General features: G+C 36.0%; 2 protein-coding genes across 16 annotated transcripts in view; one reads left to right on the forward strand and one right to left on the reverse strand.

Moving 5' to 3' along the window:
* Positions 1-1,138: 1,138 nt before the first annotated feature.
* Positions 1,139-11,898, forward strand: LOC116777371 (proton-coupled amino acid transporter-like protein CG1139). 3 transcript variants are annotated; one of them, XM_032670879.2, is made up of 9 exons: positions 1,139-1,237; positions 5,157-5,247; positions 5,772-5,831; positions 6,220-6,370; positions 6,700-6,906; positions 8,016-8,288; positions 8,531-8,709; positions 9,554-9,735; positions 11,061-11,898. In XM_032670879.2, exons 2-9 carry the CDS (start codon positions 5,171-5,173, stop codon positions 11,303-11,305), a joined length of 1,374 nt encoding a protein of 457 aa, XP_032526770.1. In that variant the 5' UTR covers positions 1,139-1,237; positions 5,157-5,170; the 3' UTR covers positions 11,306-11,898. The 3 variants fall into 3 exon arrangements, with proteins under 3 accessions (XP_032526770.1, XP_032526769.1, XP_061382470.1); XM_032670878.2 differs by lacking the exon at positions 1,139-1,237 and adding an exon at positions 3,865-4,090; XM_061526486.1 differs by lacking the exon at positions 1,139-1,237 and adding an exon at positions 4,393-4,410.
* A 278-nt stretch (positions 11,899-12,176) lies between these two features.
* The window catches only part of LOC116778133 (hepatic leukemia factor), a 63,749-nt gene continuing 50,491 nt past the window's right edge, over positions 12,177-25,434 (reverse strand). For 4 of the 13 annotated variants that reach the window (XM_032672032.2, XM_032672030.2, XM_032672039.2 and 1 more), the window contains 6 exons: positions 16,741-16,877; positions 16,281-16,488; positions 15,948-16,051; positions 14,559-14,750; positions 14,182-14,301; positions 12,177-14,034 (listed from right to left, as the gene is read on the reverse strand). In XM_032672032.2, the coding sequence (XP_032527923.1) occupies positions 14,215-14,301; positions 14,559-14,750; positions 15,948-16,051; positions 16,281-16,488; positions 16,741-16,877 (728 nt within the window). In that variant the 3' untranslated portion in view covers positions 12,177-14,034; positions 14,182-14,214. Of the gene's footprint in view, positions 14,035-14,181; positions 14,302-14,558; positions 14,751-15,938; positions 16,052-16,280; positions 16,489-16,740; positions 16,878-23,530; positions 23,829-25,434 lie in introns of those variants that run through there. The other 9 variants (XM_061526493.1, XM_032672031.2, XM_061526487.1 and 6 more) reach the window with 8 other exon arrangements.

Here is a 25,434-nt window from a genome sequence, read left to right on the forward strand (position 1 = left end):
CAAGATGATTTTGGATTTCATCAACTTGTTTTTTTTCTTTTTCAATCGAATGAAAAGTATCCTATGTCCTTTCCCATGTTTTGTATAGCCGTTCTTGGGTTATAAACAGTATAACTAACACGACTTTCTTATATAAAGATTTAAATAAACGTATATTAATATTTTGGTTTTATGTTTTCAAACTGAATACTTCCACATTATATATGAGTTGGAAGATTTTATTTTCTAATTGTGTATTAATTTTCTACATAAAAAATGATTGCTTATACTTGTATGTTGTACGTGGTCCTTTGACTCTGAGGTGGATGGTTTTTCTTTGTAGTGATCCGTTGTCATGGGGAGCTTGATGTTATGTCATGTGTAATATGTCGAACATTTTATTTTACTTTAAAAATTTTAAGTTCAGCAGCTGTTCTGGGTTCAGTAGTTTAAAGCTTATGTTAAATATCCTTAGCTTTCAGTATATGAATAATCGTTTTAATAGAAAGTTTTCTTAAAAGTTCCTTACAGAAAGATACAGAACACATATAACACACAAATCTACAACGTGGCTATTTTTTTATTTCAGGCGTAATAGGTTTATTAAAAAAAGTAACACTTTAATTTAATGTAATGGAAACTAAGCTCAGTAAATAAACAAAAATATTTAATAGGTTACGATGCGCGAGTTATTACTTAAATAACAAACCTCACACATGCATTTTCTATAAAATTCCTAGCAGTTGATTTTGGTAACTACGTTAAATTAAATAGGATTATGAAATAGTAAAATAATAATTTTATTTTTTTAGTCATTATAGAAAAGACGAAAACTTAACATTATTTAAAATAGTTGCCATTGTCTAGTTCCATTAAAAAACGATAGGAAATTAATAGCGTAGAACAACAATATTTATTGGAGCATAGTTAGCAAAAGCTTTCATCCACTTAAACTTTTCTAAAATTCATTCCAGTTAGTTGCTTTGATATGACAGCGAAGTAAAGGGCATTAATATTCATGATTACAGTGAAGTTTTCAGTGAAACTTTGAAATTATTTACTTTCACTGACATTTTAGATAAATAAAAGTTGTTACGAAATAAAATGATGACGCCATTGATTCATTTCTTTGTTGCGGTGAAATTGCGCGCGCACCGCGGTCCTAATAGCGTTATCGGATGTACAGCTTACGAATAGGGACCTGCGATGTCAGTTTGAACAAGAGCCAGTGATATAACTTCAACGTTACAACTACTCTGTAAGTTTCACATCAAATTTTCATAGGTTAGTGTTAAAAATACATTGCTAGCGAATTATATATGTATACTTCGCACTTGACTTCGCTTGTGATAACTTTGAAGTGGTGTCTATAGTTGGGTTGAATGCTGTGCTTCCTAAGAATTGTGTTTTTTCGCTTTGACGATTTTCTTATGGGTTTTGGGGTGGAATTTTCAGTTAATATGTTTGGTACCTATCAAGTTGTTATAGACTTTTATACATATGCCAGTATGCGTACGTTTCATAAGATAAATATCTGAACAAATATCAGACAACGAAAATTTAAATGTGAATTACGTAATTTATTTTTCTTCATTTTGTTTTGTCTTTCATATTAATTGAACGTTATAAATTGTGCTCGCGAAATTAATAGTGTTGCTTATGCTTAAGATGATATTGATTATTAATTTATGTAATTTTTAAGAATCCCAATATATATATATATATGTATATATATATATATTTTAAGATGAAAGCTCTCCAAAACTGACATTGACAGTTTAAATATTTAAATTGTTTTTATACTCAAGCTTGCATCAAATCGCTGTCATTGTGACATTTCGTTTAACAGATTATTAATTTTAAAATAGACGTAAATAGGGACAAGGATACAACATTCTGCGATTGTTTTTGCTTGATCATTATACAGGAAACAATTATACAATGTATAAAATGTACAATTGCACTCACATCATTTGACGTACTTGACAAAGGTTAATTGAGAGGACTGTAACTATCAGATATAATTTAAAAACGACATACCAATAAACTAATAGTAATAGAATGCTATTCTCGTTTCGTAAGATGCTATTCTTAGTACTAGTTTACGTTGTCAAAGAAAACATTGACCGTTTCCAGGTTTAGGTTTGCATGTAAATTCGTCCTAAAGGCTAAAGCTGCGGATATTTTTTTTTTATTGGAGATCTTCTTATAGTAGCTTTGAGGTTATGACGTAAATAGTGTAAAGATCATGTCAACACTGTTAATTATATTGATTTTAGCACAATAATTACAGTTTCGAAAAATTCAAATACCCGTCTATCGATAAAGAGGAGTTCTGTTAACTTATTACCAGTAAGTGGTTCAAGTTTCGATCGATTTTAAGCTCCCAGTTTCGGAATTCCCGAGCTTAATGACTCGCTTAGTATAGATTCGATTGTAGCAATTATTCTCTGAATATCTAGAATTAATTCAAAGTAAACATTTTGAATATTAAAATAAAAAAAGCATATTTTTTTGTACAAGTTTTTTATGTATCGAATTTACAAACAAAAATATTTTATCGTCGTGAATGAGACCAGAATGTGTTCTTTCCTTGACCCTGCACTATGTAACCGTGTTTTAAAATTGTATAAATTAACGATTACATTGATTATGCTGTTTACTTTAAAACCGAACAAAATAATGGACGTGAAAAGGAATATATATTAAATGACATATTAAATAGGTGACATAATTTTTTTTTTATTTATTTTGAAGTACAATGCACCAGTTATGACAAAATCGTCCCGAATATTTTTTGGCAGAATGTATTAATACGTTGTACAGTGTACTTGTTAGAAGATAATAAAAATGATATCGAAAAAATATACTATATCTATTGTGAAGCAAATTATGTATCTGTCGAGCATTAGTATTCTTCATATCAGACGTACTACGAACAAGACAATGCACGCGCGCATCGCTTTTCAATTGAGTTGATACAAGGTATCCTCCGTACGGCCTATAGAGCTTTACCATTGCATATTATTGATTTATTTTTGTACTTTGGACTAAGAAACCTCAAACAGATCATATATTTACAATTTTTATTCATGATCATACAAATGGTTTATAAGTAACAAAAAAAAAAGGTTTAAGATCATACGAAAAGATCAAACATCGATATTATTGTTAAAGATAAGGTGTACCGAAGTAACTTTTAAGTATGACCGATTAAAAACTCTTAATTTTAAAGAACATCATAATTTTTAAACGGCAGAAATGCTTACTTTTATAATATTTCATAACTTTAAAACGAACTATTATTTTTGTATAGTAAAACCATTCCAAGGAAAGTGGTCATATATTTAATTGGTTATAATAGACCAATAATACAAGAATATTTTTCTGAAAATTTTGGCACTAATTGTATTTTTTTCTTTATAAAAAACTCCAGAAATACAGTGGAATATTAGTTTATTTACGTAAGTATTATTCAAACTCGGGACGATAAATATGCGTAAATTTTTGACGTTTTCAAAGTGTCATTTATAAGTGCGATGTGGAGTTGTAAAGTATAAAGTGATGTGGGCCGTATCCAATAGAGATAATTTGTTTGGGGGAAGATGCTGAGCGGACGCTGATGTAACCCGCGCCGATTACGGTTTTATCTCGTTTTTATTTATATAATAATGTATTTTTTTTCATCAATAACAGTTATTACTCGGTACATGAAGACAGAGAACTAATATACCTTACAAAGCCTTACAAAGTATCGTTTATAAAATTTAATTGATATAAATTACTCTTGATGTAAACTGAAGGGAGTATCAACTATCGTTTCGCATATAAATTTTATACTCAGATACACCGAAACATGTTTGAATAAAAATTAACCAGAGTCTCGTTTGTAACGTACAACGTGGCATGAGGTTGTCAAAGCATTAAATCATATCACTTAGTGACAACCTGTAAAAATAGATTTAATTCCCATGTTTCGGGAGACGGGAAGGACGACGTTTATCTCCCAAGCCGCAAGCGGCAGTGAGATACTCCATCTCGTCGAAGACGCATGTACCAAGCGATTTCTCCACATCATATTGTCGGTTGCAACTGTGAAGTGATTCGTATCGTAAGTGTTCACACAGCGACTTCTATTCTATTTTTTTTTATATCAGCCCTAACTAATGTATAGTAGTTATTAATTTCGCTTGACGTACCGCCCTCGGTACCATCTTGTGCCTTGCGAACGGACATTTTTGTACCTCAATTGTCTCAGTGAGTTTTAAATAGCTCGAGGGCTTTACATAACTGACAGATAGTTTGTTTTCCCGTAGTTACGATAACTATGCTGAAGTGCTTCTGCGAGTGAAAAAAGACCCAATTCTAAATACAATTCAGCAGATTTTTTTCATTATTTCGCGTCTGTTGTTTTTGTTACATTTACAGCAAGTTCTATAACAGTTTTGAGCATCGATCATGTTTTAGAGTCTTAAGTTTGACAAAAACGATTGATTAAAAAAGAAATGGTAACTTGTAAATGGTCTTTTCAAAAATCCCACAAGAATAAAAATAAATATATGACATAAATATCAGAAATTTTTATTTATTTTGTAACATCTGTGTCATATTATATTTTTAATGATGTTTAAATATAACTTAACATAAAATAAAATTATAATGTAATAGAAATTCAATCGGATTTTGGTTGAAAAAAGTTTTAATTATTTGTCAGCAGAGTATGTTTGTCAGGGATCAAGTGCCTTGAAAACGTGAAGTACTTACGTGTTGAAAGGAATTTAAATTACAGCCACATTTGAGCTGGCAGCTGTTTAATGAGTGTTTGATAACGAAGCCCGTACAATAAATGATTATATCAACCGAATCGGCGAAACGAAGCTGAATGATAAAAACAAGATTAGTATAAGAGGAAGAGAGTTTTAGTGCACAGATTGTGCAATGTTTGATAAAACATCGGTTGTTATTTCGTCCAAAAAACAATTGATATTGTAAAGTGCTTAATGCGACTGTTGCTGAATGTTTGAAATGTTCTTAATAAGTCAGCGCTGAATAATTCTTCTTGTTAGAGACCTATAAATCTGAGCACGCTTGAATTAAATAGACGATACTTTGAATGTGCTATGTCATAAGTTGCTAGGAAATAAATGTTGTTAATTTATTGTGTTATTTTATAACAGAAAAGTGAGTCGTCATGGATGAAAGAGGAGAGACGGTTCATCTGCAGGCAGTTCCTGACTCCGTCGAGAGCTCGTCGCCATTGCCCGCCAAGTATGTATAAAATCTTAGTTAAAATTTAACTAAAATAAACTTCAAAATTTTACAAACGTTAGATTTTAAAATTCTCTTTAAATATGAATTAAATTTATAGTAATATAGATTTAATTCATATTTAATAGAAAGTGTTGATATGTTTGTTTTTTTTTTTTTATTGACGTAAGGAACTAAGAAAAATGCTTAGAATCTAAAAAGTATTTCCACTCGCGGTCAAGTATATTTAATATTTAACCTTTTTTAAAGCTTCCGTTCCTGAAAAAACTAAATTAACCTAAAATTTAGACCTTGCAATTACACCTAAAGTCGCGTGGAAACGCGAGTTAAAAATTATGATAACAGTTACTTATAAATAATATATTTAAATGAATTGTCTGTTCATTATAAACAATCCGAGTTTAAGATAAAATTTGAGTGTCTTATTAAATTGAACTTAATAGCTCATGTTTATTTATGTACCAATTATATAAACGCTATAAAACATGTAGAGTAAAGATTTCAATATGTACTTACATTCACAGAGAGGATACCGATGAGGACTACGACCCGCACGAGCATAGACAGTTGGCAAAACCAACAAAGTAAGTAGCAAACAGTTGAACTTAGGTTCAAATACATCAGAGTTAAAATTACAAACAGTCGTGCAATTGACATCCATCTGTAAGTCACAGGACACACCTCCTGACGTAGCTACCGACGGGCCATTGTCTGTTAATTGAACTAATTTAAAAGTGATCCACCCTTACCGTCCTTACTAGCGATTGACGATTTCGGGCAATTTAAATTGCTCTGGCGTCAAGTGAGATTTATAAGATTTTGATTCGACCATTGTTATTAATCAATTTCGAAGATGAATAAAACGTGTGTAAAATTCCTGTAATGATGTACCACATATATTTTTTTGTAAATATGAGCCATCTTAAAGATAGGAGGAATTAGTTTTTTTGTGTATACTAAGTTTCGTTACAGCAACGCGGAGACGTTGATTCATCTGCTGAAGTGTAGTTTGGGGACTGGCATCCTAGCGATGCCGCAGGCCTTCGCCCGAGCTGGTCTCGTCACTGGCATCTTAGCCACTGTGATAGTTGGAGTCATAGTCACGCACTGTCTTCACGTTTTGGTACGTTTATTGTTTATTTGTTTTTTCTGTGAACGATTCGTCTTATATTTTATTAATTTCAAAGCTAGCGATAGTTCACATAATGTATTTCTTCAAATATATCAAATAGCACTGCTAGCAATAATTACGAACTAACCTACTGTTGATTATTCACGATGAGATATGTTAAAGGCTGGGAAATTACATATATATATATATATATATATATATATATATATATATATATATATATAGAAACATATAAGATAACGGAAAGGATGCCCGTGGAAAACAATGATTAGAACCACTTTATAGATTGATTAATTAATTTCCCTTCACTGTTCCATCAGGTGAGGTCTCAATACCAAGCCTGCAAGCGTCTCCGGGTGCCTCTGTTGACGTATCCCGAGTCTATGTCGACAGCGTTAGGCTGCGGGCCGGATTTCCTTCGTAAGTTCGCGCGGCCCTCCGCCCTCGCCGTGGACATCTTCCTCGTGGTCTACCAGCTGGGAATCTGCTGCGTCTACATTGTGTTCATCGCAGACAATATAAAGAGAGTGAGTAGTCACGAATACACGAGCTAGTTATATTAAATCGACTACTATGATGACTATGATACAAATGTAACAATGTTTATAAACATAATAATCTAATGCATTTGAATAGAAAATCCTAGTTACATAATCCACTGTGACCAAGGTTGTAATTCATATATAACATTGTTATGCATATATAGTACGTAGAGACTTAAATGTATAATATATAAATAGTATAATAATATGTAGAGCGTCAATTTAAAATCATTTCATCATGCTAATATAAAATACAAGCCGACGTGACCCGCGACTCCGAGCCGCCGGTTCATTGAGACCAATTGCAGACCCTTGCGTCATAGCGTTACGTATGGGAACAGCAAAGACCCTGGGACTTTGATACGGTGTTATTGGTATTGTGCGACCGGGATGGATTGTAGGTCAAGCTCATTCTATCATTCATTGACAACTTAAACTTCTATTGATATCGTTTATCCTCTAATAATTGTTAATAGTTGATTATTTTCTCGTTGAAACATCCATAGTTATTGGTCAGTTGATAAAAGTTTACTTAGTAAAGTATTATTTAATGTTAAAACATAATTAAAGATTTAAATAATTAAATATTATTAAATTAATATAAATTTTAATCGTTTATTGTCGTTAAACGACTGTATTGGCTCTCATGAGGCATTTATTCAAGTAAACATACGACCAAAAATGCCTCACATCATTTTGAAAGAGAACTGATACCCTCACACTGCAAGATCAATATTGACTAGTACAGCTTATAAGTAACGCGAGGAAATGGTCTAATAAAATTTAAACACCTCATCGAAATTATTTGATCCAGTTGAGAGTTAAAATACACACACACACACACACACACACACACACACACACACACACACATACAGACAACGGACTATGATGTAAAATTAATGAAAGTTTTCTGACGAGGGTCAAAAGTAAATATTTAAATTAAATGTGCTATTTTATATACGAGTATAATATATTGATTGATTTATGAAATACATTTTATTTACTGTAGCCTGTACATAAATAGTCTTCAAAATTATCTACTTTGAAATATTAGTGTGTACAGCTATTGATGTTTTATTCAAATACTTCAGGTTTGCGATCCATATTACAACATGGCGGTGGAGTTGCATATGCTGATAATTCTGCTGCCATTGATAGCCTTCAACCTTATCCCGAGCCTTAAGCTGTTGGCGCCTTTCTCCGCCCTGGCCAATGTCATGACCTTTGTTGGTTTGGGTATTGTGGTGTACTACCTGCTTTCTGGCGAGAAGAAGTCAGATTCACCCCTGGACCTGTGGGGATCTACAGCGACTTTTCCGCTGTTCTTCGGAACTATACTTTTTGCCCTCACCGCCGTCGGTGTGGTGAGTCTCTTCTGTTACTACATAAATCTTACTTTTCGTTCTCCATATTATTTAATTTCCACTTAAAACGGCAATTAGTTACACAGTCATAGTTTAAACATTCGTTTCTTGAGGTAATTTTTCTATATTAATAAATTTTGCTAATCAGATAGCCGAGCTAAACAGTCGTTACTTTATTTCCAAAAGTCGACAAAATCCCAAGTGTTATAAGTGATGTTTCTGACGTACAATCATTGTCTTAGGTGATAACGGTGGAAAACAACATGAAGACCCCCAAATCCTTCGGCACTCCTTGCGGCGTGATGAATACAGGAATGTTCATTATTGTGCTGCTGTATGTGGCGGTAGGGGCATTGGGATACGTATTCTGCGTGGACAAGTGCAGCGACTCCATAACACTGGATCTGCCTCAGAACAGCCCGTAAGAAGCGTATAACGTACTTTGTAGCTGACTGTAACTCTCACTTGAACTGTCATACTTTAACAGCTTTGATCTGACATCTCTGAATTAAAAAAAAAAGTTCGACAATCAAATAAACATACGAAATTTATTGAATTGAATCAGCCACTTTCTAAAATATATATATATTATCTGTGAATGGCGATTGCTATAAGCTATTTTCAGAGTAACGCAATTTAAAAGAAAATTGTATTCAAATGTAGTGATGTTTAATAAAAAGCTTTCCTACTCATAGACATAAAAAGCAGAGTTACTTAAAACATTGCAGTATAGTTTCTAAGTAAGCAGTTTTGTAAATTTAATTAATTAATAGCATAACTTTAATAACCCTGTGTTTGTAGCCTTTGATGATGAGTTCTCTCGTAATTTAAGCGCTCCAAGTAAACATCGTGACACTATTGAACGTTAAGAGTTAAACATTCACAAATATACTCACATTGTTGTACTAAGGCAGTTTGTTTAATGAGAAACGGGAAACGCTTCGTAGTTGGAAAACTTGTGATAAGCATATTGTATGATTATCTCTGAACCCATTGAAATATATTCAACATTTATTAATAGCAGTGTCAAAAGTTATTTAAATTTTAATTGAAATCATTTATTATTAAATTTGATTTTTTTTAATTCACTTGATCGAAAAACAATAAGAACTACTAGGTGAACATTATCTTTGTAAGTTATTATAATTTCAGCAATCTTTAAATATATTTTAATATGAAAAATACATCTATATCTATCTATCTATCTATCTATTCATCTATCTGTTACATTGGATCAGCACCAGTTAACTGATTAATATTTCCAGACTGGCGACCAGCGCTATAGTAATGTTCGCGGTGGCAATTTTCATCAGCTACGGCCTCCACTGCTACGTTCCTGTGGAGGTGCTATGGAAGGGATACGTCCTGCCTCGCGTTGAACGCTCAGCACCAAACAAAACACGATTCTATGAATACGCTCTCAGAGTATCTCTTTGTTTGCTCACATGTGAGTTACGAATTTTGCTACAATATTGTTTATATTTCTTCCTCTCAGAAAGCTTTATAATTTCCCGATAAGACTGTCTTCTGGTGGAGTTGTTTTAGAAGCCTTACCAACTGATACAATATTCTCTAGCATAAAACGATTTAAACTTTTGTGGTATAAACAATTGGGGTAAACTTGTGTAATGAATATTGCGTATCCAAGGAGTAGGGTAGCGTAAGGTGTTTTTATTTAGAGAGAGAATTCTTTAATCATTTTTCACGTTCATAGATAAAATGCCACCGATGTGAGTACAATATTTATACAAGAAAGCTATCCATCCAGGTAACCTCACGGGAAACCACGTAGGGTTTCCATTGAATCTTGGTCCAAAATTTTTACAAAATGAAGTCTCATCGCTACAGCAACTATATTATTCCTTATTATTTTAGTTCGACGCAAAAATTCATTAAGCAAAATATATATGCGGAACGTCACCACTGAGATAGCTCAATATATATCGATGGTGGCTTAGTAGGTAGTCCTAGCAGTTATAAGTAAATTAAACTTAGCTATGAGTGCAAGCTGGGAAAAAATATTGATAATAAACTAAGTGCCTATGCACTTAACTTCTTCATCAGAAAAACATACAATTGGGTTGTCACGATAATTAGACTTTTTGGTGTGAAGGACAAAAAGCACGCGTTGCTGGGAGATAAATAAAAGATCGTGTGGCCGAGAATGTAATAATGATGTTTGTGTTACGAAAATATTCCACATAAATGTTATTGTAACTATCTCGTATTAACATTTAACAACAATTTTCTTTCTTTTCATTTATATAATTTTGATTTTTTTAATAGATTTTTTTAACATTTAAATGATATTCAACTTTTATGGGATACTCATATACATGGTCAAATTTTTACGCAGAGTTTTTTATCTTTCCTGCACAAAACTGTTATGGAAATAAGTGCGTTTTTAGATTAATATTTGTGTAAATTTTAATGGCTTCGCTAATTACTTAACTTAATGAGGACTACAAAACTACCCTCCATTGCTTAAGAGTTTGTTTGTTAGGAGCTTTAATACTCCGTTTCACATTTCATGTGTAAATTTTTTATTTTTATATTCCGGATGTACTGAGCAGTATAAGTGTGAAAATACTTCATAATATATATATTGTTTATTCTGTATAATGATCGTACACGAGATTTTAATTGGTCTTAATGGTGACCATTAATACATCCGGTTGATGTTTCTTTTTAAGTTTCATATAAGACTAGGTATTTATTTATTCATCGTTATATTCATTATGTTATTCTGAACGTGTATGTTTTGTTTCACAGTCGTGCTGGCGGTGGCGGTGCCACGTCTCGGCTTGTTCATATCACTTTTCGGAGCTCTCTGTCTGTCGGCGCTCGGGATATGTTTTCCAGCTTTGATGGAAGTCTGTCTCAGCTTCCCGCAGCGAGCCAGCAGATCCAGGAGCCTGCTGTTCACTAAGGACGTCATCCTCTTCATAATCGGCATCGTGGGTCTCATAGCGGGGACCTATACAGCTCTACATAGCATCGTCCGCTCTTTCACATAGACACTACGATTAAACTGACTCCCACGCCCAAAGTCGATTTATTTATTTAAAGTATTTATAAATATTTATCTATTATATTGTTACGTTTATTTAAGTTTTTGAAAGAAATGGTTGTGTGTTTATATTATTCGCTTATATCCCTGGATACTGTACGTGGAGTAGATATGGTCACGTGCCTCCAGCTGTCAACCGCAACAGTGAGATGCGAGATCAAAGTATAATAGTTATAAATGCATGAAAACATAGAAGAAATATTGTTAGTTGAATAAATTTTATCACGTTTGTAGTTATTTATTTGAAATAAAATTGTTTGCGAGGAATTGATTGAGGATGGCTGTGCGGTTAAATTATGAATTATAAATTTTAAACAGTTGAAGTTGTATTTGGACAGGACATCGGATACACGGTTATGGATGGTACAAAATAATATACCGACCAATATAACAAATAGCAAACTATTATATCGTGAGCAAATTAATATCTGATGCCAGCGTTTTTGTGGGACGTATTTTTATATTGTGATGCGTTGTTTGTGAAGCGTCGCGTTTGTTGTGTTTCAAGTTATAATTTTTTAAATTAAATAATACATCAAACTATTGCGTTTCATTGTTTCTTTTAAACCTATTCATGTAGCTATCAATCGAGGAACTGTTGGAAGTCGAGTGAAAAATACGAACGGAAATGTTATTTTTTATCATTGTAATAGTAAATTGCATTTTCGTTACTAAAATAAACATAATATTCGATGTAGATGTATTCATTGCTGTGTGATATTGAGGTGAAATAAATATTATATTATATACATATAGTAAGATATCTTAACACTCGTACTAAGGGGTGCGGGTTAATAAAAACTCTTTTTTGTGCAAGGTACTTTTTACAACGTTTTATTACATTTAACAGCGAACGAGACGTAGTCTCAGCGTATGTTTCAACTAGGCTCCGGCCGCCGGTACGGAATAAATAAACATAAATACAACAATTAACGTTTATTTCAATTCATAGAACCATAAATTATATTAATTACTACGTACATCAATATGGTTTTATGTTGTTGCAATAAAAATATAAACAGATAAGGCGATATCACGGTGAAATTTTAATATACATAAATGAGGCGGTGCTTCAACAACAGTGTACAAACACACGGACAGCCCTAGAAGTCGAGATAACATTCACAAGATGATTTACTGATAAACATTTGACCAACAAGTTGGGACAGAGGACGCCCTCACATCGGATACAATAATATTTCCTTCAATACATAATATTATATCATTTGATATGAAACAGTGCATTTAAAAGTTAACGTTTTTTTTTTCTTCTTCAACCTCTTCGTCATAATAAAATTTCCCTCACATGTAAATCTTTATAGAAAAAACAATTTATTGTTCTCGTTTTGTATTCATAAAATACTTTCAAATGCAACAACTTCTTAGTCTTAGTTTTAAACATTAATTTTATTTGAATTCAATAAACATTCAATTGACTCATTTATCAACGACAAAAACCTACAAAAATATATTATAACATTAGCGCGAGTCGAACAGGGCGAAGGGGAAACGAGGAGAGTAGGTGATGCAGTCAGCGGGTAGGGCGCCGCGGGGCGGAGGCCTACCCTTAAGACGCGCTAACGCGAGATATACATAAAAACTAAAAAAAAATAATAAAATAATAATAATAATATAAACTTTTAAAAACGTTAACAACTACAGCCATAACAAAAATAGACTAATAACAACTATACTACGGAAACTACTTACTACTTATTCTATAACACTAAGTAAATTTAAAACGAAACTAGTGTTCGCTCACTACGGAAACGACAGAGGGAGACGTCTACGAAGCGAGCCGGAGCGCGGCGGGGATCGGCGGGGGTCGGTGAGGGATCGGAGGGGGTCGGCGGGGGGAAGGGGAGGGGAAAGGGAAGGGGAGGAAGTGGTGGTGTGGTGCGGATGGTGGGGGGGTGGTGGCCTCCCCGCCGCCGACCGCCGCCGCATTACATCTATCTATATACATCGTAGCCACTACACTTGCGCACGCGAGCCACTTGAGCAAACTAGCCGGTGAGCCGATCATCTCGGCAACATATAAATATTCAACAACTTTAACCACGCTCCTCCACTCAACCTCACGCTCACGCTCGGGACGGGGACACAACAGGCATTCTCTAAAAACAACGATTCTCCATAAATTTTGGTCCGTACGTCGTTGACTGACCCTGTAGAGTGTCGAACGGTGTCGGAGTGAATTCATCGAATACGACGTTAGATCAGTGTTCGAGCAAACCTTTGGTAAGGATTCACAATATTAGACTAAGGTGATTAACTTACGGTAACTGCGTATTGATTACTTCTATGACGTAACGAAGAATAATAACTTAAAAAAAAAAAACAAACAAATAAATCTCAGTTTTAAACCAGTCGATTCGCCATAACGTTCCTCAGAGGCTCGCGCGCAGGACAGCTTGCAGGGTACAACTTTACATCTATTTACTACATGTGATTACATAAGCACTTGGGGAACATATTAGCGAATCGAGTCGTTTTTTTTACACGTAGGGGTAGGAGCAGGGTAGCCGGGTGGGGCCGCTGGACTCACAGCTAACAACATTGCATAATAACATTCAGATTAGTCAGTAGAGTACATGTAAACCGATTATTTGAAAAGCGTTAAAAATATACGGGCGCTGTGCCCCAGACGACGCGACGCGCTACGGTGACCGCAATCTGGGGACAAAGAGTTATCGTGTTCAGAAACGTGAATAATGTCAGCTAAGATTCTGCCAAAAACTCGGATACCATGGAAGTGGTATCAAGTTCCAACAATTAAACATTAGATTTGGCATGTCTATTTCAATAGTAGGGGATATTTACATTCTTGTGGCGTGTTTGTGCTAGGTATCCCGTTTATACGTCCGCGTACTTTGAAAGCTTCTCGCGCAGGATGTGGTTCTCCTTCTTCAGCAATTCCACTTCCTGCCGTAGACCCATGTTCTGGAATTTAATAGTGATGTATCAGATTTGATAATTCTGGTTGATGAGATAGTCATGAAGTTGGAATTTATGGTCCATGTTATTTAATAAAAAGTCTGTAGCAAGCAGTTGAGATCTCAATGTTGCCAAAGAGCTAGGAATATTTGTCAGCTTGTTTAACAATCGTCTTCCGATGACGGGAGCTGGACGGGGTTCTGTGTCTGTAGTTGTCAGAAATGCTTTAGCTGCGGGTGTATATGTGTATGCAGTTTGCTCACCTCCTTTTCGAGGTAGCCAGCCCGCAGAGCGATTTGGTTTTCCTTCATGCGGCGAGCGTCACGAGATCTCTTGGCGGCCATGTTGTTCTTCCGCCGACGGGCCCAGTACTTGTCGTCTTTCAGGTCATCGGGTACAAACTGCCGGTGACGGCGATATGGGGTTAACACGCCGCGCCACACACTCATACCACCCTTCACCATAATTTGAAGCTTTATCTATACACTGATGCTACCATCGCTACCGCTACCAGCAACCTTCATATTACAGTGACCTCTTTAGTTGAACTCCCTCATTCATGATGCCAATTCAAATTAAACTAATCACTTATTTTGACTCGGTTTCGGTTGCAAGTGTCGGCGATTAGAATATTGCATCCGTGTGTAGTAACTAGTTTCTATGTAACTCATAAACGATGTCATGCATACTACTTCATTGTCATGAATTGCATACGAAATGCATGCCTAGATAATAATGTATTGCAAGATTCTGCTTTAGATCATAGTCGTTATACCTTTGGTGTTTTTAAGGGTTATATAGTTATTGTGTGTTTCATTTCAACTATAAAAGACTGAATCATTATTCAAATGTGTGTCACCCATCGGCACATCGTCGTCTGATTTTCAACTATGAACTTAAAAAATAAAGACGACTTCCATCAGGAATTCATTCAATGTTTCAGTCTTTTAAAACCTCTCCATCCCTCACTAGTGTACAGTACTGTACGTGACAACTGTTGACTTAAAACACAAGTGATCTTATAACTTGTCCAATAACCAAGTAAAAGTTGCATTCTATAGTTTCAGATGTTTTTTTTTTAATGTAAAGTATTAAAGCATTCCAAAGTCAACAGTAGGCTTTGTACATGTTAGTATATCATCGAAGCGTTAGAAGCGTTTGTCATGCTTTGTGTGTATCAAAGTGTTGTGTGTGAGTTTTGTGTGTGTGTAGTTGTGTGTGTGTAATTATTTTATATCGTAATAATATGTGGTTATGACGAGTTAGAAGGACACGTATTTAACGTAGTAATTAAGCGTTAAAATTTGTTCGTAGATAACATGCATGCAGACCCAAATCCTTTTCGAAGGCCGTTCAATCTGACCGAATGTTGAAATGTGCAAGTGCCGTGCAAGTTGAATTATAATTACTTTCAAATGCGAAGTTTAGGGAAACATTTTGCGATTACATTGCATACAAAATTTTAATACGGAGGAGAGACTCCGTTATTGCAAAATCCTTTTTTTCTTTATATGTTTCACTAAAATCGTTTGCCTAATCATGTCGGTAGTGTCGCTGTATGTCTGTATATGTGTTGTGTGGAGTGACGCCGCTCCACGCAGGCAGTTTTGCAGCATGCCGCTAGGAATGATCAGCGCACTAACTTCATTTACCTGTTTCCGGGACTTTTTGATCATGGGCTGGGGCTTCAGCTCCTCGTCTGAGAATGCCCTTGTGCGGGGATCGAAGTCACGACCGGACGACGCCATAGAGAATGCTGCAAATCAACGCAATGGATTCAATCATAACTGGCCTTGAAGTGATTACGTACCCATAGTACCGTCCTCAATCATAATAAATTGATACAACACTTTGTTTCCTATTAATAAATATTATTTATTCTATTTAGACGTATTGGCAGTACTAACAAAAAGAAAAATATACCACATATTTTTCTTTTTGTCATGAGTAATGGGTTTCGTTATTGTGATCTTCATAATACTCACTGGAGTCGGCTGGCGATAGTGGCGGGTTGATGGTGTCAGGGCTCATGCAGTCGGAGGGCGAGGGCGAGCGCTCGCGCTTGGTGACGGGCGCCTGCAGGCCGAGCCCCAGGCCCGCGCCAGCGCCGAACGCCGAGCTGCCAAGATGCGCCCCGCCCAAACCCTCTCCGGGCATGCCATTCTCGGACAGGAACTCGTCTAAGTCCACGTACTGAAACATGCGTATCCAATGTCACACGCCGCGCACTGCCGGTAACACAGCGCCAGACATAGTATTTCGCATTGCACGGATCGCTGAACAGTTCGCTAGCTTCGAATTATTGATATAAACGGCGAGGATCGGATGGTGGAGGCGTGGGAGGGCGCGGAAGCTACTCTATTACCTAATGCGGGCAGCAGGTCGAGAAGCCGATGAGAGACAAACACACAACACGCAGTAGGTAATAAAGTTGAGATTACTGACTTCTTGTACCTTGAGATCTGGGTCGTAGGGTAGCGTCTTGTCCCAGAGGTTGGGTCCCAGGAAGGCGGCCTGCGCCTCCCACAACTCGCTGTCATCTTTCTTGTCTTCCAGGGGATCTTTATTGTTCACCGACTTGCCTGCAACAAGGATGACGTCGCCCGGTTACTGCCAGCGGCTTGACAACGGCGAGCCTTCTGTGCTAAGCCCTTACCGTGCTACCTTTTCATATGTTACGTTAAGCACATTCATGTCGACCCATGTCACAGAACAGACATTGAATGGTCCCGTTATACGATTTATGAAGTATATATGATATGAGCCAGCTATCCACAAAACACGGTAAGGTTATATATGTACAAGTGCAATAAAAGATTTCACGGTTGTCAAAGCTCACAGGGACAGGGCTAATATTAAGGCGCAGCAACTATTTAAACATTATCGACGTAAATTATCATATTCGCATATTGCGGTCAACGAAAACCAAATCGCTTGAGCAGTTAAAGTTATGTATATACATGTATACATACTTATTATAAACATACAATATGCGTCTTAATTGTTATATAGTGAAAATCACTATTAATATAATAAAATGCCCATAAAAAGAAAAAAAATAATAAATAATGCAATTTTATAGATGTTTTATAATATAATAATATTAAAATTTAAAACCAGAATTATTCATTTATTATAGATTAATAACTGGAAAGTATAGTCCTTACGACCCGTGAATCATGTTTACAGTTTGAGTAAAGTAAAAAACCAACCAACTTGTAAGACCAAGTATATATATATATACATATATATAAATGTATGGAACAATAACTACATCGGCGTTACGTGGTAAGACTTGTTAGTATTAGGAAGAGTGCACGTCGATTTGCTCGCACGTGCAGCCGTGGTGGGGCGGAGACCGAGGTGTGAGGGGCGAAGGCGCGGAGAAACGATCACGTGCACAGACGCGTGAGGGACCGGCGACGAGAAGGGTCCGGACACGGCCCGCAAAGCCTTTAGATCAATCGCTTAATACTCGACATTAACTGATTCATAAACATCGAAGGCTACCCTATATAACCATTGTTCTTTAAATAGCTCATCATGAAAACCTAATACATTACACGTGGAAGATATAAAAACTATAATTAATTAATTTTTCACATTAAGAACATTTCTGTATTATTATAAGCCTCGGTTGTATATATATACTAGAAAATTATATATATTAAGATATGTATATATATATATATATGTATATATACACATAAATTAAATATTAAATAGACGTTATTAACAATGACATTGTTTTGCCATATATAATACATATTATTCTATGATATTATTTTAAAATAATATTTTAAACGACATTTAGAAAAATATATTTTTTATTTTATATTCAATAGTTCATTACGTAGAGGTTAAATATTTATAAAACTATTACGACGTTGTCTAGAAAAGACCTGCCCATTGTTCCGCAAGTTACATCCATTACGACAAATTTTACAAAAAACAAAAAATACATATACACATATATGTATATAAAATATAATTTTATATATAATTAATTAAATCATGAGTGATATGAAGTGTTTAAAACATTAGTATGAAAAACGATTAGTTGGTATAGTCAATGTTCAGTCAAAGATACTATTACACTTTCCATAGAATTATGATGTAAACGAGCCGTAATTAATTCCATATACGGAACCGATCTCGCAACAATAACAACGAGAACGGAGGCTTCCTCGTTAAAAAACCTAGCAGCAGGAGGAACTGGAGGAAGGAAGTTAGTCGGTTACGTGCGCGACACGCTTTCCCGACGTTATGCGCCCGCGCATCTACCGCGGGCACTCATTATGTTACCGTGCAACCGAGCTCTGTATTACGTACTGTTATTTAAATAAGACCGCCTACAACAACAAACCAGCTGATCCAAGTCACACAGAATCATAGGAAATAAATTCCAATTATAATTTTATAGGCAATTTTATTTTTATAATTATGTTTGTTGTGAAGTAATCATAAAAAAAATATTATCATCTCTCTCGACATTGAGAAAGTTAAATAAGACACATAAGACCTTATTGCTATTATTGTGTGATTTGAGAGTTTTGAGATAATAATGATAAACGGTGAAAAATATTTTTAATTTTTTTTTTCTATATTCGATAACGTTAAGCGGGCCAAACGCACAGATTTATAAAGGAAGTATTGAGACTTAGGCTACCTTCCGGACAAACAGCTCTCACTTTCGAGAGAAAGTTATGACGCCATAGCTATGCAATGCTTGCTCATTTTATGATTTGCTATTTCTTAATATATTTATAGTTATCGAGAGTATCATTACAGGATAATTTTGTTATGCTTAACAAAGATATGAGGTTGTCGTACGTACTCAAAGTCTTTACTGTGTTATTAAAGGTATTTTAAATCGTTGAATGTATTTATAACGAATTTTTGGGGTCATTTAAAATGTATATAATATTTTTAAGTATATTTTCTTTATTTGGTAATTTGCTTGAGTAACATCGTCTCGATAAACGACAGTCATTCGTTTCACTCAATTCAATATCGATTCAATTTTAAATGTTCACTCACTCACTCAGCTATCTTAGTTTCTAATCATTACGACCGCATTATATGAAAATACAAAGTGTAAAATCATACGCACTCGGCATAGCTTAGTATTTGGCAATGGATTATAAGAGAGAAAGTGTAAGTCAAAACGTGAGAGTACTCTCACTTTTGTCGACCACTTGCCGAGTGGCGAAAGTTGTGGCGAATCGGTTTTAGCCCCTGTAACATATTACATTATCAAGTTCCTCTCAATCCCATAGTCCGGCACGATAATGTTCCAAACGAAGTTCAAAATCAGTTCCTGTAATAAATCCGATATAATTCTATTCTATAGACGTTCGGTAGATAATTGTAATGCTCGGCGGGTGGTGGAAAGCATAATTGCGCAACTTTACTTCCTACTTGGAAAATATAGGTAAGGAGTGCCGCTGGGGAGGGAGTGAGGTGAGAGAGGGGGCGAATGCTGGCTCATCGGGAAATGGTCACTATTATGCAATGGAGAAAGCTAATATGTTTTCCGGTGACGTCATTTTCGCAACTGCGTTAATCGAGAAAGTCGTAAGCGACACCTAAAACGCTGTAGGTTTTTCCAACAAAAAAACAACCTCCTTCGGTTTTGGTGTTAACGCATTGTTGGTAAACAACCTGAGGAGGCCAGTGGTGCGTGTCACTACAGTCAACACGGCCGCGTGTCTAATGCACACACATGTCACACGCTCTCGTCATCAACGTCAGATTGATTTGACATTTAGTGAAACAATAGTTTGTATGCTGGCCAATGAAATTAACGTGAAATCTATACGACGTATCTTGTATATATTATATATATATATATGTACATACATGACAAAACAGACAATAGCATCATAATGACAAGTTGAAAGAAGCGTACGTCAACTGCATTAAATACACATGCCAGTGTTATGTTATAGGAATTTGATGTATTGTTATTTTGAATATATATATATATATATATATATATGTGTATATGTGTGTGTGTGTGTTCTTTTAATAATTACAAGGACAACCTGATCTCGGAATTAACAAACAAAATAATTTAATTATAGCACGCAAAGCATAATAAAACTGTTTGGGACGTTCGGTTTTAATTATGACACGAATATTTGAATATTTGGAGAAAAGCATAGAATAAAAATCATATAATTAATTTAATTTTATACGTTATAAATATTTAATTTAATCTGGCGAAATCTAGAAAGTTATAAGGAGAAGTTTTTAATTTTTACATACATATACATATATCTAAACAATTATTATAAATAAGGTTTATCCGGATGTGATATTTTCATTTTCGGTTTCATCTTATATTTATTATATACTTAAAAATAGAATAAATATAATGTTAGGAAGGAAATAATCTATATGAACATTTTGTTTAGATGAATTTTACGTTGAAGTTGTGTTGAACGTTCAAGTGTAGCGTTTGTGATGTTTGATAACATACGTAATTTGATCGTTACATATATAATTGACGAGGGATGTCGTATTCAAAATGCAAGTAGGCAAGGATAGACAAAGAATAAATCGGCAAGCAGAGTGCGCGCGCGCAACGTCAGCAGAAAAGTAAAAGTCGGAAGGTTGGTGCGGGGCCTGAACACAGAGGAGGGCGAAGACCGAGGGGGCCCGGGGGGACGAGAGGCGCCTAGCGACGCGGAAACTATACCGGAAGATTACTTTTACTCTCACCAGCAAAGCCTTAGCCACCCACGATACGAACGCTTTCAAAACTAACAAAATTTTCCTATGATACCGGATGTGGTTTCGTCTGACGGAATCGTAAAGGTCGACCCACGACCTTATATCAGAAGCCCTTCTATGCTAATCACGCACATAATTAACTCGTATTAAAATTGAGCTACAACTCCTATACGAGTAACATTCATTTAATCTCTGACCTATCCTATCATATCTACATTTGTATTGCGCGGTCATAGCTATTTTTTACGTCGGATATGCAACAATTTGAGCAGTGAAAGATGATTAGATTGAAAAACGATGTCAACCGTAGAATAAGGGGACAGGTCATGAACAAACATAAGTATAAACTATATCATTATTCTACTATGAGAACTGGTCATGTGCTGTTGAATGTCAACGAGGTATTTCAAACTTAAAAAATGTCGTCGTTAGATTGGAATGTTACGTAAAACAATTTAATTTTCAATGTAATATAAACCATTTCTACAAGGTGACAGCAGTCCAGCCTTCCAGATATCAAAATCACACATAAAGTGTCACGGAAGCATACCAATACCTTTTATTAACGCTCAATGTTTACAATAATCAAAATTTCCGCGGTGGCCTGACCTCTTGATAACAATGGCATTGCTGATTTATCTCATTTAGTATAGAAAACGTAAATATCATATCGTGCTGTCAACTAATATTCGGGTTCCGATGACGTCACTAATCTGCCGAGAGCATTGTCAAGTTTAAAAGTAAAAGTGCCTCGAGACGATCGCGGAAGAAAACACGTGGCGCGGAGAGAGGCGGGTTGAGGGGTACGGGGTGCGCGGTGCGCGGGCGCAAAGGAGAAAGTCGCGAAAAGGTCGCTACTATTTCCCAAATATTCGAAGTGAAAGTGCACAGCCACGGTCGAATTGATCAAAATAAGTAAGAGAATTCGAGTCGGAACTTTAAATACAATTATCACTCACATCTGTCTCATACAAGAGTCGGTTCGATTTTGTATTAGATTGAATAACCTATTATTATTTTTGTGTTCTCGTTGAATATAACCGGTTGGCGATGTAGAAAGTTAACAAACAAAAAAAATGGCGATCATGACTAAAGAGCAATCGAAATATACCAGAAATATACCGGAAATGTTTGCGACATCACAATTTGACACATCTTTTTAATTTTTGAGATTGAATCGTGTCAAATGTACACTTTAATGTAGCCCTTAAGAACAGACTTTTTTGTCATACAACTTTTTTGTCATACGAAAGCGAGTGACGTATTTAAATTGATTTTGACAGAGTTGCGGTCAATGGAAACGCGGAGAAATAGGGAGACGAACGACAACGAACAAAGATCACAAACAGCACGTGTAAGATTTGATCTGTTAGCTATTAGTTTAAGGAACTGAATGAATAAAATGAATTCAACAATCGACCTTCTTATGATAACAGAATACGTATCTGTTCAAGAATACATTTGTATATAATTTTAATTAATTTCAAACTTTATAGATGTCTTAGGAAATAAAAAATAAATTAATAACGTTCCAATCGAACTGAGAATAATAAATATATATTATAAAAGAGAATACAGTTGTATAAATTCCAAGAAAATATATATATTAGATCAAAGAACGTGCCACAGTGATTTAAATTACTTAACCTTGCATCGAGGGTAGTTTACATTTCACACGCATGTGTACGTTATTGATATGGTTTCAGAAATCGAAGTAGTGATGTAGTGATGCTTAGCAACATATTCAGTTTGGTACGCTGGAATATCTGATCCACTTTGAACAACTGAGCGAATAATTCATGATTATATTATTTACAATTATAATTTGTGTCTTTCAGTTTTTAAATTTTGTTTACTAACTGCGTTAACGGAGGAAGACAGCGGACCGAACGTAACTTGTGGGTTTCAGACAACGTGAATAGCTAATAATGTATACGGTTTACTATATGTAAACGCGTCGACTGCATTGAAATTGACTGCAGTGTAATGAATACATAGGTCCCTGTGATAAGGGGAGTATAATAATCTACACTATTTGACCTACTGATCTAACAGACGCGATTTACAGATTGATGCGACTGTCACCGGTAATCTAGGTACGGTTTCCCTCGCTAATAGACACGTTTACCTACCCGTTCTCAGCTTCTTTTTAGTGGTTTTCCTTTTATACAATTAGGGAATAAGAAACACTTGAAAATTGTCCAAAAATTTTTAAGTGAAATTTCACAACAATTTGTACTTTCCCGTTTCGTGGAATACAAGAAAGTAAAAATAATTAATTAAAGAAACAGCTGAAGAGACACAAAAACTAGTCAGATTCAGCAGTGGCACAAAGAAATGTCGACAAAGCAAAAAGTTCCGTCCGATGGTGTGGTACGATCGGATACTTTCTCTTTTCAGGTGGCGAGCTCGAGCTGAGCCCAGGTCGGAGACGAATTGAAGGCGCGCAAAAAAAGAAAGAACGGTTAAACGAGGAACGTTTAATCCCGAAACTGACCATTGACAAAAACGTGCTGCCTCCAAATGTGGTACTGACTCCACCTATCATCGTCCTGGACGTGGCCGTGCTGCAGTTGCGGCAGCGAGGGCAGCGGCGGCGGCGGCGCCGGCGGCAGCAGCTGCGGGGGCGGCGCCGGCGGGCCGAGGGGCTGGACGGGCTGCGGGTGTTGGTACTCCATGGGGCAGGTGTATTCCAAGCGCAAGGCGCTCTATCACTGATAACACATCGCGAGAGGCGCGGTCGGCGCTGGCGCTGTGCGCGGGCGTGCGTGCGCGGCGGCGAGCGGCGCGCGAGTCGTCAGCGACCAGCCTGACGGCGCCTGCGCCCCCCTAAGCCCGCCGCCCCACCGCCGCCCCCCCACAGAGGCCTTCGAGCCTCGGACCCCTTGCTAATGACATAATATTGATTCACGATCTCGCCGATGATAACCGATTACCGACACACATAACGCGCACGAGTATGTATACATTCTTGTAAACAAGCAACGTGCCCTAGCATCCAGGTCATCTAACACCAAGAGAAGTCGCCTGCCAGTACCCTGTTACTACAAATCAGATATTACTGATGATGTGTTTGAAAAGATTCTCCGGTGTCCTAAACAGTATTTATTACGCGTTGAATTCTTCGGTACGGTAGAACTTTCTTTGACCAAATTTTTTTAAACCACACCAAGAACGTATTTATGAATGAGGAAAAATAGTATATTATCTCAGTAGCTCTAAGACGATGTTAGTGGAATACATAGAAGCGACAATCAAAACATGTTACATTGGAACTAATATTTTTCCACAATACCTCGAACAATGGGCTCCTGCACACCAGATGTCCAGATTAGAGATTTAACTTTTCGTGTTTTTTTTTGCTTAGAAAACTACAATGAATGTAGTTTCTAAACAAGTTACTTCATTGTAGGAAGTTACTAGAAAATTACAAGCATCACTTCAATAAGGTTATGGGTATTATTTGACCTTGATCTCGCTTGTCGAATATATGTATGTGATAGCCATGCTATTGTCTCGCTGTTGAAAACTTTGTTTTACTCCTCTGTAATGGCTAGATGTGATGTTGTTACAAGGAAATAGTTTGCCGCGGATTCACGGCTCAGTCCGTATTAAAATGATATCCAAATAAAAGTTCAATATACAAATTAGGACATTTTAAGGCGACGATTATCGTAGTCCATGGTTGTGGAGAGAAAATCGATGATATTAAGGTCACATTTTAATGTAATAAGTCTGAAATTTGATGAAATGGTAGTCGTTTCTGATGGATAAGAAATCCCGGTCGGGATATTAAACCCACCAACGTGACTCAACTTGTATTGCCATACAGATTTCTCTGTATAGGAAATATCATGGCTGGAGCTTCGAGATTTAATCCGAACTTACAGTGGGCGCATTATATTAGGACACGGTTAGGCATCTGTAAAAATTGTGATGCATAATCCTAAGCGCACAGGTGTAGTAGCATGCGCATGAGTTGCGCAACATTGTTTATAAAACACAGCCGTCACAGCCACCTGGTAGCTCCCCATTCAATGCTGTTTAGAGTTAACGCTCGCTATTCGTTTTTATTATACTTACTTTTAGACTATTATGCTACTTGTTATGTGTCGTTTCTTCATAGTTTTTTTTTGTATATGAAGTTGTATAAAAACAATACCGTTGCAGTAACGTTAATGTTAATATGGTTCTATATAGTAATATTCTAGTGAAATTAGGCTGAATTATAACAAGCCGGCGATACGCGAGCAGTATCCATCAACGTTGAGAGTACAGCCTTTCAAACAATTGGTTCGAACTCTTACAACGGTATATTATCGCGATCTACCGAAACAATTGTCTTAGGATCCCTTGCCGAAAGTTCGGCGGTTTTCACTTTCATGGGGGGAGGGCGGAGGA

This window comes from Danaus plexippus, chromosome Z (assembly GCF_018135715.1).
Source record: "Danaus plexippus chromosome Z, MEX_DaPlex, whole genome shotgun sequence".
Classification (NCBI taxonomy): domain Eukaryota; kingdom Metazoa; phylum Arthropoda; class Insecta; order Lepidoptera; family Nymphalidae; genus Danaus; species Danaus plexippus.